The sequence below is a fragment of the Budorcas taxicolor genome, chromosome 13, assembly GCF_023091745.1.
Source record: "Budorcas taxicolor isolate Tak-1 chromosome 13, Takin1.1, whole genome shotgun sequence".
In the NCBI taxonomy this organism is placed as follows: domain Eukaryota; kingdom Metazoa; phylum Chordata; class Mammalia; order Artiodactyla; family Bovidae; genus Budorcas; species Budorcas taxicolor.
The window spans coordinates 75,752,703-75,766,808 of record NC_068922.1 but is presented as its reverse complement, the minus strand read 5'-3'; the positions used below and the strand labels follow the sequence as shown (position 1 = coordinate 75,766,808).

Genomic DNA, 14,106 nt, shown 5'->3' with positions numbered 1-14,106 from the left:
TCATTTCCTGGACTCTGGAGAAGGGCGGTGGGGGTGGGGGGGGTGGGGGGTTGTGTGACTCAGGTGCCGGATGTGGGTGGGGGCAGGGGTGCCTGGATGGATGGACACTGGGGAGGAGTGTTGGGGGAAGGGAGATGGCTGTGGAGCGCCACTCCCCACCAGCCTGTTTTGTGATGCCAGCCAGGCTGTGGTGCCACCTGTGAGGGTTGGGAGGTGGGATGTGCTTCAGTATCATGCATCGTTGCAAGTGACACGGTCACAATTTTCCATCTTCCTCCTGGTTCCTGGAGCACCCCAACCCCCGTATTCTGCGTGATTGGAGCAAAAGGAGTGTGTGCTGTTGAACACAAAGACCCTGAATTAGGAAGCCTTCGGGCAACAGAGCTGAGGCAAGCCTCTCCCTGGGGTGAGGCCCAACCCGTGGGCCTTGAAGTTCTGCTGCCTGGGCTTGAATCCCGGCCTAGCCACTTGTGTGCTCTTGGGCCGGTGACTTGGAGGGAAGGACACGAGAGGCATTTTGAACAGGGCTTGGTGCATTGCAATACAAGCGCAGCTTAGCTGTTAACTAACTGCGGCTGCGTTATCTGGGAGGAGGGCATCCCTTGTGTCAGGGACATCTGGGAAGGGCTGAGTGGGATTATTTCCGGCCTTTCACAAGACACGGGTTTGGGGAGGATGGTGTTACATGCCTGGCTCCTAATACCCAGGAGACTTGCCATATTATTAAGATTTCAGCGAAATGTCACAGGAGGGGAAATTCTTCTGCTTCCTGCTCCATGCCAAGCTGTTTTCCTGAGTCACAGCTCCTGGCCTTTTCTTCTCTGCTCTGCTCTCTTGCCCATGTTAACTCCTTCAGAACCAGCCTGACTTTGGGGGAGTGGGCGTGGGCCAGCCCCGTAGCATCCCAGGTCCTGCCACTTTGCCAGGAAGGTGTCTCCTATCAAGGGTGAATCATTTGCCTGAGGATTCGGTGCACAGTAGCTGTGTGTCATCATCATTCCAAATTTATACATGAAATGCATTTAGAAATGTGTCCCTGTCAGAATTAAATCATCAAAAAGGGAAAAAAAAAAAAAAACCCAAAAAACTTTGACTCAGCTTTCTGGAAAAGGTCTTCAAGGCAGCTTTGTTACCATGACTACAGCAAGGTTCCCACCCACCATTCTATCACCAGCAGAGGCCTAGCCTCCACTGGAGTGGGTAGGCTGTTAGTCAGAATGCTGCCGGCCTGCTGTCTCGTATCTCAGAAGGACACTGAATCCAGCTGGCATTTCTCAGTTTTTCTCCCTAAGAGGCTTCACTGAGAGCCTCTGCTGTTGACAGATGTGTCTGTTGTTTGGATTCTATTAAGTTTCTTGTATCCCCTTGGATACAGCCACTGAACTCACCTTAACTCTGGAGTGAGTTGCTGTATGTGTAACCGGGAACAAAATTGGGGATTTTCTTCTGTTTTGCTCAGACTAGAAGGTTGAGGATCCTCTTAGGTGTGGGCAGCCTTGGGTCAGACCCTCTCCTCTCACTGAGTTAGAGCCTCCTGTCCTTTTATTTCCTGGTGGCCTTGGGGAAAACTGTTTCCTCCACTTTCAGTGGCTTATGAGTATATTCATTTCTAGTGAATCCTGCCCACTCCCCCATCCTGCTCTTTCATGTATAATTAAAGAATTTCAAAGTTAAAAGACTTTAGGATCCTCTGGTCCTGTAGCTTTTTGATCTTTAGAGTTGATTCACCTTTAAAAAGGTGAAATAGGCTCAGGCCCCCTTTCTCAGGAAGTTGCATCCACGTATAGAACTGTGGCAGGTAGCTTATGGGGCCTTGAGGCACTTTCATGGACTCCAGGTAAGAACTGGTCTGGTCCCTTTCCTTACCTTTCCTCCCATTTTACAGATGTGTCCCCGAGGCCCTGAGAAGGAGGGAAAGTTGTTTAGCTGTTTCAATTCTTTTTCCTTGCCTCATTCTTGGCTTCTGTTTCCTGGGGTCCTGAACCAACCTTCTAGATGGCGATGAGGAAGGAAAGGCGATTCCTGAGACTCGAGAACTCAGACTCTGTCTCCCAAACACACATGTGAGAGCATCTCAAATTAGCGTGCACCCAAATCCTCCAGAAGCCTGCTTAAACCCCAGATTGCTGGGCCCTGCTCCAGTTTCTGATTCTGTAGATCTGACATGGAGCCTGAGAACATGCATTTCCAGCAGATTCACAGGTGATGCTGCAGCTAGTGTGGGGACAACACTTGGATGGGGACCCATCATCCTAGGAGATCTCAGCCACAGGCGGATGATTAGATGGCCCAGGGAGGAGCTGGAGCCATTTCTGGCCCCGGAGGTTGACCAGGTGTGGGCTGGGCTGTGGGTTTCATCCACTGTGCCTCATACTCTAGCTCTGAGGTGCCCCAGAAGGGTGGTACCACTTCTGGGAGGGTTCAGGAAGCATTTGGGATGCTTTTGGTTTTCACAGTGTTTGGGACCATCAATGGCAGCGGGTGTGAGGGGGGTGGGGTTGTCCTTGCAATGAGGAGGGGGCCATCCTTTCCAAAATCCACTAGTACTCCATCGAGAAACATCGATACACTAAACTTGACTCTTGAAGAACATGTGTTGAATCTACTCTTATTCACTTACACGTGGATTTTTTTTCCAATACATAGAATACTTGTCTTTTCATTTTGCGCTTCCCAGGTGGCTCGATGATAAAGAATCAGCCTGCCATTGCAGGCTACACAGGTTCAATCCCTGGGTCAGGAAGATCCCCTGGAGTAGGAAATGGCAACCCACTCCAATTTCCTTGCCTGGGAAATCCCATGGACAGAGGAGCCTGGCATGCTGCAGTCCATGGGGGTCACAAAGAGTCAGACACAACTGAGTGAGCACGCACGCATTTTCATTTTACCAATTTTTAAGTGCATGGAAAAGTTTGCGTTTGATTACAAATCACAGTATGTGGAATCACAAAAAACCAGGGCTTGAGTCCTGATTCTGTCCAGGTTGCTTCAGCTTCCTGCTTTTTGGTGAGTCCTTTATCAATTCCTTTGTTTTTGAGGCAGAGAAAGCAGTATGTGGATTTTCAGCTGGGTAGTGGTTGATGGCCCAACCCTGTTGTTCAAGAGTCTGTGGTTATTTGTTTTTTCCCCAAACATTTTCCTAGCTTTCCACTGGCCTGACTTTGCTCATGTGCTCTCCTCTTTCAAACTTTATACGCTAACGAAACAATACATAGAGAAGCAAAACCTTGGCCCAGTAGCTTTCAGTTTTTGCCTGGCCCGGGTACCATTTCTTCTGGGACACGTCTCCTTTGAGCCCCCAAAATTATTTTGTTAAACACCTGTCCTCTGATACATAAATGGAGTTATTTGGATTTATTAGATTCACACAGAACAAATTTCAAGCTCCTTCCCGGGGTCTGTAGGCCCACACAGATCAACCCTAAGTGTGTACATCTGGTCACATTTTTTATCCTGAGTCAGGCCTCTGTCATTTGCTCATTACTGGCTTTGGTTTGCACCCACTGTTCCTTTTTATTTTTCCTTATTTTGTTAAAGTAGTTCAGGAACATGGCAAAGTACAGTAGGCTACACAGTGGCAAGAAGAAAGAAGTCCTGCGTCCACTCCTTGCAGATTCTCCTCCCCTGAGGCAACCTCTGGTCCCCATTAAGAACTTACACTTTTGTGTTCAACTAGGAGTATTTTAGGCTTATGTAAATACGAATATATACGAAAACATCTTTTTCAAAAAGAAACGAAAAACCCAAACAAAATGGAGGGGAAAAAAAAAACCCCCGAAAAAAACCAAGCTAACCCAAACCAACCCATCTTTTTTGGGCTGTGTCTTTTGGTCTATTATTGGTGCTAGACATGCGTTGCTTTTTTGTATATGGTGTTAGAGAATGTTCTAATTTTACTCTTCTTCATGTAGCTGTGAGTTTTCCCAGTACCGCTTATTGAAGAGACTGTCTTTTCTCCATTGTATATTCTTGCCTCCTTTGTCATAGATCGACCATAAGTGTGTGGGTTTATTTTTGGGCTCTCTGTCTTGTTCCATTGATCTACGTGTCTTGTTTTTATGCCAGTACCAAAGTGTTGTGATGAGTATAGCTTTGTATTAAATAATATAGTCTGAAGTCACAGAGTATGATTCTTCCAGCTCCGTTCTTCTTTCTCAAGATTGTTTTGGCTATTCAGGGTCTTTGTGTTCCTATACAGATTTTAAAATGGTAATTTTTTTCGTTCTGTGGAGAATGTCCTTGGTATTTTCATGCTCTTTAACCTGACCCAGAAGCTTGGAGATAATCAGTTTGTCTCAAGGTGATGTGTTCTTCATGGCTGAATCCCACTATGTGTTCAGACCAACAGTTTACGGACACGGAAGCCCTTTCTAGTCTTAGCTATAACACCAAGTGCTGCAGTTGAATCATCTTGCATGTGCTTTGCTGCCCTGTGACCAGGCCTGTAGAATGTTTCTAGGAGGAGATTGTTAGGTCAGAGACCCTGTGGAGAACGTGCGCATTTTCACGTATGATGGTGATGTGGGGTGAGGATCCCTGTGGGAATGAGAGGAGGTTCTCTCTGGGGAAACTTGCCAATCCTAGGCTACATCTTTTTAGTGCATTTTCCCACTAACTAGCTGTTGTGTGCCTCTGAGCCATCCCTTTGGGCTCTCCAGGCTGCTGTTTTGATGTCTGTGGGGTGGCCCCTTGACTCTGAGGTCTCTTCTCCCTCAAGGTGCCTGTGGTTAGCATTTAATTTCCTCTCGGGGCTAGCCTCAGTGCAGCACTCCGAACATGTGTTCAGGATTTTCCTGCAGCCTGCCTGGTGAGCGGAGAGAACTCCCTGGTGTGGACTGGATTTTGCAGAAGTGGTCCATTGTCTGAAGCGTGCTGGAGGGTGCTACAGCTCTTGGACCCTGGTGATCTGCCCCAGCAGCTCTGGCCACCATCCCAGACACAGGCTGGTGACACACAGCAGAGCCCGCATGCTGGGACTTGCCCAAGAGTTAACCCTGGAGCTGGGGAACATCATCAGGCCATCTTCGCAGATAGTCATCTTTCTGAACTCTGTATCCCGTCCTGCCACCTGTGCTCTTGGCACAGTCCTGTGCTCTTCTGGTGCCTGGACTTTTCATTCCTCAAGCACAGCAGGGGCTCCAGGCCGTTCCCTTATGGCCTCCGTCAGCTAGTGGGAGAGCCGTCAGGCATGGAACGGATTCAGATCTTTGCAGGTGAAGATGGGATGGTTGTGTCAGTGCTTGTGTTTAAATGAGGTATGGGGAGAATAAAAACAGAAATGGATTGGCGAGGGTGGCGATGGTATTTTTCAGATGAGACGCGGGTGAGAATGCAGCTTTCTGTTGATCTCTGGAGGATAGTCACAAACACGTCTGCTGGTGACTGGGTCATGGGAACTCTGAGGGGTGGGGTATATATTTTTTTTACGTAGTTATACTTTGTTAATCTGATAAATGTAAATAAATGTCTTCTACCATAAGTTATGTTTGCCTTCATTTTCTTAAAAGTGTGTGGCCTTCTTTTCTTGGTCTGTCTCTTACGGTCTCCTGCTTTTGCATCAGCCTTGGGTGTGTGGCTGGTGGCTCAGATGGTAAAGCGTCTGCCTGCACTGCGGGAGACCTGGGTTCCATCCCTGCGTCGGGAAGATCCCCTGGAGAAGGAAATGGCAACCCACTCCAGTACTCTTGGCTGGAAAATCCCATGGACGGAGGAGCCTGTAGTCCATGGGGTTGCAAAGAGTCGGTCACAACTGAGCAACTTCACTTTCTTTCTTTTCTTGGGTGTGTGACAGCTCCTGGCTGCTGGTTCATGGCCTGGTCAACAGGAACACAGTAGGGAAGGCTGGTGGTGGTTCTTGTTCAGTTGCTAAGTCATGTCCCACTGTTTGCTGCGACCCATGGACTGCAGCACATCCGGCTTCCCTGTCCGTCACTGTCTCCCAAATTCACGTCCATTGGGTCAGTGATGCCATCCAACCATCTCATCCTCTGCCGCCCCCTTCTCCTCTTGCCTTCAATCTTTCCCAGCATCAGAGTCTTTTCCAATGAGTCGGCTCTTTGCATCAGGTGGCCAAAGGATCGGAGCTTCAGCATCAGCCCTGCAATGACTATTCAGGTTTGATTTCCTTTAGGATGGACTGGTTTGATCTCCTTGCAGTCCAAGAAACTCTGAAGAGTCTTCACCAGCACTACAGTTCGAAAGCGTCGATTCTTTGGCGTCTAGCCTTCTTCATGGTCTAACTCTCACAGTGGTGCGTGACTACTGGAAAACCATAACTTTGACTAGACGGACCTTTATCAACAAAGGGAATGGTGGGGATTTTGGCAAAATAGAGGGCATATTCCCTTCTAAAAAGTAGCTGGCAAGTGTTTAGCTCTATCTGGTTGTATAAGGCCTTGCAGGCTCTGATTTTTTTTTTTTTTTAATAGAAGCCCCAAATCTAGGGTATTATTTGAAGTTTCCCAATTTTTGTATTTTGGCCATAAATTACAAATTTCACGGAAATGTTTGTATGCAAAAGAAAGACCGTCTTACCTCTTTGAGACATGCAATGAAGACAGTGGGGTAGGTATATTTTAGGAGAATCAATAAAATAGCATTAAGTTTGGGGACAAAATGAATGTGTCCTCCACACCCTGCTTCCTGCGGGGCCTAGTCCTGACTGCGTTAAAATATGCGATCCTGTGTGTCTCTTTCAGATCCTGGCTCCACAGAGAGAACAGCCCAGAAAAGAAAGTTCCCCAGCCCTCCTCATTCCTCCAATGGCCACTCGCCACAGGACACATCCACAAGTCCCATTAAAAAGAAAAAGAAACCCGGCTTACTGAACAATAACAATAAGGAGCAGGTAAGAGGCCACCAGGAATGGGGTCCACTCGCGTGGAAGCGGTGGGGAGGGGCTGCGGACAAAGGCTGATGTTTCTCCAACTGCCCGTGTGCTCGGCATTTAGGAAGCTGCCTTGCTCCGGCTGTCATTTGCCTAGGACGGAAAGGGGAGCGCAAAATGGGCCTGGGGAGAAATTCCCAGTGGCTTTTCAGAGCTCTTTGTGGGGACAGGGCAGTGACCCAGATAAGATAGAGATACCATGCTCTAGGATTTGGGGATTTTCCTTGGATTTCTTTTTTTCTCATGTTGGCACTGTTTGCCCTTGTGGCCTGAGGGTGTTGCCCTGCTAGGCTGGGCTGGTAGGACAGTTTGGAGTTTTGCCTGGAGGGGGTGGTATGGCTGAGGCCTGTGGTCCCTTTTGGTGTCAATTTTCTCATCTGTAAAAGAATGGGTTTAGGACTGTGGTGAGAGACAGCCGCCCTCCCGACCCACTCACTGCCCACCGTGACTTAGGTAATTGGTCCCTATCTCTTCTCAGAGTGCCCAGTCCCTGCCAGACCCCATCCTTGATGCAAACATCGACTCACCATCTTATATCTTATCTCAGGGACCTTCTACCTCTAAAATTCTGTGCTGCAAACAAGCTACTCTTCTGACTTAAAAAGATGAGAGGTGCTTTCCTGGTCCATGAGGTCGAGTCTCCTAGCATGGAGCAAGCAGGATGCCTGGTTTCCTGATAACCATTTCAGAGGGGATTCTTCGGGATGTATTCACGCATTTGTGCAGATTATGGATATGGAAGTGGGCCCTGGGGATTTGAGGTCGAATAAAATAAGATTGTTGCTTTCACGGGAAGGAACCCAGCAACGGTTAAACGCCCGGGACTCTGAGAGGGGCCGTTTCTGGGCATGAATCTATTTTCTCTCTCCAAATTACACAGTGAAATGCCAGCGCTGCTGCTGCCCTGTGGCTGTGGGCAGGTTAACCTCTTTGTGCTTCATTTTCTCATTTTCTGAAATGAGAATAATGATCTTACTGCTTCCAAACTCGCAGGGCTGTTGTGAAGAGGAATTGAGCTAAATGGCATAAACAATAAAAGTTAAGCGAGAGTCTACACTAAGTGAAATAATCACACAGACTATCTGTGAAATAATTAAATAGCTTTGGAAATGTTCCAGGCCTGTGCTGTTCAGTGTGATAGCCACAAGCCACGTGTGGCCACAGCACTTGTAAAAGTGGCAGCTGTGCCTGAGCAACTGAATTTTTAATTGAATTTAAATTTACGTGGCCCCCTCTGGTTTATAGCTGCCATGTTGGTCAGCCCAGGTTTAATGAGTTGGAACTCCCATTACAGGAGAATCTGATAGCTTCTAAGTAAATTTTTGCAATTTGAAAAGATGTCTTCAATGATCTTTTCAGTGATCTTGATCATTTCAAGATCTTGATCAAGATCATTTGAAAAGATCATTTCCAATTGCAGTTTGAAAGATCATATAATAACAGTGTTGGAAAAGTGAGTGAAAGTGAAAGTCACGTCCGACTCTTTGCGATCCCATGGACTGTACAGTCCAGGGAATCTTCCAGGCCAGAATACTGGAGTGGATATAGCCTTTCCCTTCTCCAGGGGATCTTCCCAACCCAGGGATCAAACCCAGGTCTCCCGTATTGTGGGCAGATTCTTTACCAGCTGAGCCACCAGGGAAACCCAAGACTGGAGTGGGTAGCCTGTCCCTTCTCCAGGGGATCTTCCCTACCCAGGAATCAAAGTGGGGTCTCCTGCATTGCAGGTGGGTTCTTTACCAGCTGAGCTGTGGTGGCTCAGTAATAGTGTTGGTGAGACTAATACTAAAAGCAGGACTTAAGAGTGTGCCTATCCTTTCATAAGCCTTTTTTTGTGTGAATGTTTATAATGATGCTGTGAGGAAGGGTACACTCTCTGTTTTACTGGCAGAGAGGTTAAGTTACTTCCCCAAGGCTTTATAGCAAGAAGCGTAGGTCTGCCTGTCTGGCTTGAAGCTGCTACCCCCCCACCCCACCCCCCTGCCCCACGCCCCTGTCACCATTAGCCATCCCATCATACCTGTTGGGCTTGAAGACTAAGAAACACAAAGGCTATAAATAATCCTCAAATTTTAATTTAAAGCAAGCCTTCTTTTACCAGTTATCAGTAAAGTCGTGAAGCAGATACTGTCCTCTCTGGGGAGAGAGAGTCTCCTAGTGGTTCTCTGTGTGTGTGCGCTTAGTGACTTCCTCCTGTCCTTTAAGAATTGGCTCACATCTTTCTTCCTAGAAGCTGACCACCTTAGGCAGCTCACAGATTTTCTTTTCCCCCTTCTTCAGCCACGGGTCCTCTTAACACCTAAACCTCAGGACCACAATGGTGTATTTGTAAATCTGTGGCCAGAAAGTGTCCAGTGGCTGCTGTCACCCCAGAGTCTGACGCAGGGGGAGCTCATGGCTGCTGTCACCCCAGAGTCTGACGCAGGGGGAGCTCATGAATGCAGAATGCACTGGGCATGTGGAGCAGAGAGGCAGGGGTGGCTGGACACAGGGCGTGACTACACGTTTGCAGAATCGGTCATCGCAGTGATGAGAGAGTTTACAGAGCTGTGTCTCTGGAGGAGAAGGGGTCCAGGCCTTGAAGTCCAGACTCCTTCCTGCCCCACTGCATCTGGGAAACCCACTGGGTGACCTTGTCAGTTGCTTTCCCATCCTGGTAAAACAGGGGTTTGAACTGGGAAGGAACATTTCTAAGCTTGATTGTAGGTTTTTGTTTTTCACATCTAAAACTCCCTGGGGCTGAACGGCCAAGAGTTGGCAACAGAGAAATAGCCTGAACTGTAAAGAAAAGAAATTCCTGACCCTTGACCCTATAATTCACTCTAGTTTATAGTGTTTGCATAAACTATGCAAACCCTCCCTCGAGGCAGCTTCCCTTGAGCACAGTCTGTTTTCCTAAGGGTAACTTAAATCCTTAAAAAAAAAATTCTCCTGGACTCTTTTTTAAAAAAATCTTCTCTTTCCCTTTTCTTTCTTCTTGTAGATTACAGAATTGAAAAAAAAAAGTTATGGAATTAAATGCAAAATGTATGTCTCTATATGTTAGGTTTTACCAATGTAATTTCTGTTAGTCATCAACATTTGAGGATCATGAGATGTCAATATCAACTCACATTTTAGAGTTCCTACAAAAACTCAGAAAAATCCAACAATAGCTGGACGTTGGATCTGCGTTCTGCACTCCCCATCCCTCCCTATAGTGGTGTCTCCTGCCAGTTTGCTCATTCCTTCTGGCTTTAGCTCTTTCTAGGCGTTCACACTCTTGATTTTTGGTATGTATCAAAATTCTTCACCCCTTTCTTGTTTTTCTTCACGCTGAAATTTCTCTGTGTTCCAGTGTTCTAAAAAGAAAACCATTCTAGCATAATAACCGGCCCCCCCCGCGCTCATATTTTCCCATTTTTGGTAGAGATGGGTTATTATGAAGTAGAGTTACGGGTTTTAAGTTTTCACCCATTTTTCGTGTATTGGGGACGCATTACTTTAGGTTAAAGCCTCTGCCTGGAATGCGGGAGACCCGGGTTCTATCCCCGGGTTGGGAGGATCCCCTGGAGAAGGAAATGGCAACCCACTCCAATACTCTTGCCTGGACAATCCCATGGAGGGAGGAGCTTGGTAGGCTACAGTCCATGGGGTCGCAAAGAGTTGGACATGACTGAACGACTTCCCTTTCTTTCACTTTACTTTTAGGGGAGTTCTAAGAGTTTTAAGAAGAACTTCGAATGAGTGAGTGAGTGAGTGAAGTCGCTCAGTCGTTTCCGACTCTTTGCAACCCCATGGACTGTAGCCTACCAGGCTTCTCTGTCCATGGGATTTTCCAGGCAATAGTACTGGAGTGGATTGCCATTTCCTTCTCCAGGAGATCTTCCCGACCCAGGGATCGAACCCGGGTCTCCCGCATAGTAGACAGACGCTTTACTGTCTGAGCCACCAGGGAAGTCCAAGAAGAACTTTAGAACACACTTTTAGGGGAAGTGTTCTAAGGTTTGTATTTAATTTTTTTCAACCTTTTTGTCCACTGATTTTACTTCTTTTTTTTAAAATACCTTTTCTAAAAGAAGACTTATTGATTTTATTTTTTGGTGGTGGTGAGTCTTCTTTCCTGCACGCGGGCCTGCCCTAGTTGTGGGGAACAGGGGCTACTCTTTGTTGTGGTCCGAGCGCTTCTCATTGCAGAGCTTCTCTTGTTGCGGGCACGGGCTCTAGGCTTGAGGTCCTCAGTAGTTTCAGCCTGCAGGCTTAGTTGCTCTGAGGCATGTGGGATCTTCCTGGACGAGGGATCAGATGCGTGTACCCTGCGTTGAGGGGTGGGGATTCTTAACCACTGGACCACTAGGATTTCACCACCTGGAATGGACCACCATCATCTTGTTTCACCTCTTAACAAAAGTGAGAAAGTATGTAGGCGCCTTTTTCTTGGAACTGGGGGTGGGGGACATCCCAGAGCCCGGAAGGATGCTTCTGGTGTTGTGTGGAGGAGGGTTAGGTTGCTGAATGACCTCTGGTAGATGGGGCGAGAAATACCTTTTCTCAAGTGACATTGGACCCTTATTGAGAAATACCAGTCTATCTGTAGTTCTTAGGACATTTTTGAGTTTGAGTCCTTTGGGGAGGGTCTCTCTCCCTTCCTCCTTTCTTTACTTCTTTTCTTTCTTATTCAAGTATTGAGCAATAATCTACTAACAGATTTGTGCATAATGGCCTTAGGTGTACCTTTGATCAAATATAACAGAGAAATGACAGGGCCCTGTTGCGTCCTCTGGGTTCAGGGCTATCCACGTTCATAAGGAGGCGAGCTGGAACTCAGTTTGTTGGGCCCGTGCGTTGTCTTGGGCTTCCTGATGGCTCAGACTGTAAAGAATTCGCCTGCAGTGTGGGAGACCTGGGTTCGATCCCTGGGTTAGGAACATGCCCTGGAAGAGGGCATGGCAACCCACTCCAGTGTTCTTGCCTGGAGAATCCCCATGGACAGAGGAGCCTGCGGTCCACGGGGTCGCGAAGAGTGGGACATGACTACTCACAGCACACAGCACATGCATTGTCTAAAAGCAGAGGTTCCTTGTTGGGTGGGAGCCGTGTATTAACAGCCAAGAAAGATCAGGGGACAGTCAGTAGGATTGCTGATCACTGGAGCCGAGGGCCTCAAGGATGCTCTACCCTCCTGGTGTTTCTCTCCGGCACCATCCTCACACTCCAGGGCCGAGCAGTTTTTCTTTATTTTGCAGCCCTTGTGTATTTTTATCAAATGCAGGAAAACAGGCTGGAATGAGGACGGTTTTCCTTCCTCTGTGTTTCCTGTGTGGCCCCAGAAGGAATTTGAGTCTGTGGTCCTCCCCCTGGCTCTCCAGACATGTTCTCTGGTTTTCACAGACCAGGTGTGGCCCAGCGCCTGTTTCTGTAAATGAAGTTTACAGGCACAAAGCCACGTCCACTTAGCGACACCTCGTTTGTAGTCACTTCTGCTCTCCTGTGACAAGAGTGTTGCAGTAGAGACCATATGACCTGCAAAGCCTCAGCTGTTCACCTCCTATCTTTATAGAACCCTTTTGTAGAGAAGGTTTGCTGGCTCCTGGTATAGGCTGCGGTGTTCCAGGGAGTGTTCCAGAAGCCGATGAACAAGCCTGTCTATTTCTCGTTAAGCTGACCTGTGGAAGGAACAGGGACGTAAGAATGTGTGCACTCGGAGCCTGCAGTTCGTCCCATAGCAACCTGCTTGCCTGACTCTGAGAACACACCTTGGGCACATGGGGGAGAAAAAAATCGTAACTCATTCTACCTGAAATGATTTACCTTTCCTTTTTTAAAATGTTGCATATTTATCAGATTATTTTTATGGCGCAGAAAACACTTACAAGCAGCAGATAAGCCCGGTATCTGATTGGCAAGGTGATTCCCAGCCAGCTAGTTCTCATCAAGGATGAACCCTCCTAAAAAATGGGCAGCCTGGTCCGCCCACCTCTTGGTCCTCCCGGGAATGCCCGCCCCTGGCCAGGTGGGGGTTGGGGGCAGGGACATGGAGGAGGGGAACTTAACTTCTCAAGGGGCAATATCCTGGCTTCTAGTAGATGGAAAGGGCTTGGGTTGCCCGCTCAAGAGATGATGAGCTGTCACATTCTGATTCTTCTAGTTTCATTGAGGTTTTCATGCGTCTTCCTGTTCTATTATTAACTTACTGAAAGGAAGCTGGGCCCTCAAATACGCCTTCCTGCTATCTTGCAGAAAGCCGCAGTGCATCCTGGAGGACCCCACTCAGGTTAGAAATAGTTCTGCTTGCTTGATAGGTCCAGTTTATCTCTCTGGGGGGGGTTCCTCCGTCTTCCCCTCCCCCAACCCCTCCACTTTCACACCCGCCCCTGTCGAAATTCAAGCAACCGTTTTCCTAGGCAGAGAGCAGGCTTCTGCCTGGGTGACTCTGAGCTGAGGGCAGTTTTGCGCCCCACCCGGGGACCTTGGGCAGTGCTTGGAGACATTTTTGGTTGTCCCAGTTTGGTGCGTGGTGGGTGGGGGTGCCCCCGAATGATGCCACACATCTTCCAGTGCACAGGAGCAGGTCCCCACAACCAAGATTGTCTAGCCCAAGATGTCACCTGAGTTGAGAACCCCTTACTCTAGGTGCTGTTATCTTTTCCTGCCCCCTCTCTATTACGTTTCTAGTTGTCTTCCTAAATTTCAGATTTTTTTCCCCTCTACTCTTTTTGCATTAGCAGAAGTTATTTTTTTAAGTGTTTACTGGTGTATCGTTGATTTATAACGTGTTAGTTTCAGGCCTACAGCAAGGAGAAACAGGCACATAACGTGTATGCAGTCTGTTTTTGATTCTTTTCCCGTATAGTTCATTACAGAGTATGGAGGAGAGATCCATGCACTGTGCAGCCGGTCCTTGTTAGTATTCTGTCTTACGTGTTGTCGTTTAGTCACTCAGTCACGTCCAACCCTTTTGTGACCCCGTTTACTGTGGCCCACCAGGCTCCTCTGTCCATGGAGTTTCCCAGGCAAGAATACTGGAGTGGGTTGCCATTTCCTCCTCCAGGGGATCTTCCTGAACCAGGAAGATCCAAACCTGAGTCTCCTGCATTGAAGGTGGATTCTTTCTCACTGAGCCGCTGGGGAAGTCCATCTATTTTATATATAGTCATGTGTAAATGTCAATCAGAATCTTCCAGTTCATCCCCCGCTCCCTTTGCCGCCTGGTAATAATCATAAGTTTGTTTGGCAGAAGT

At 47.7% G+C, this 14,106-nt stretch overlaps 1 protein-coding gene across 1 annotated transcript in view; it reads left to right on the top strand.

Annotated features, from left to right (window-relative positions):
• ZMYND8 (zinc finger MYND-type containing 8) overlaps positions 1 to 14,106 on the top strand; it is a 121,943-nt gene that overhangs the window by 31,034 nt on the left and 76,803 nt on the right. Inside the window, exon 3 of the mRNA XM_052650390.1 lies at positions 6,699 to 6,847. Within this exon, the coding sequence (XP_052506350.1) occupies positions 6,699 to 6,847 (149 nt within the window). The remainder of the gene's footprint in view (positions 1 to 6,698; positions 6,848 to 14,106) is intronic.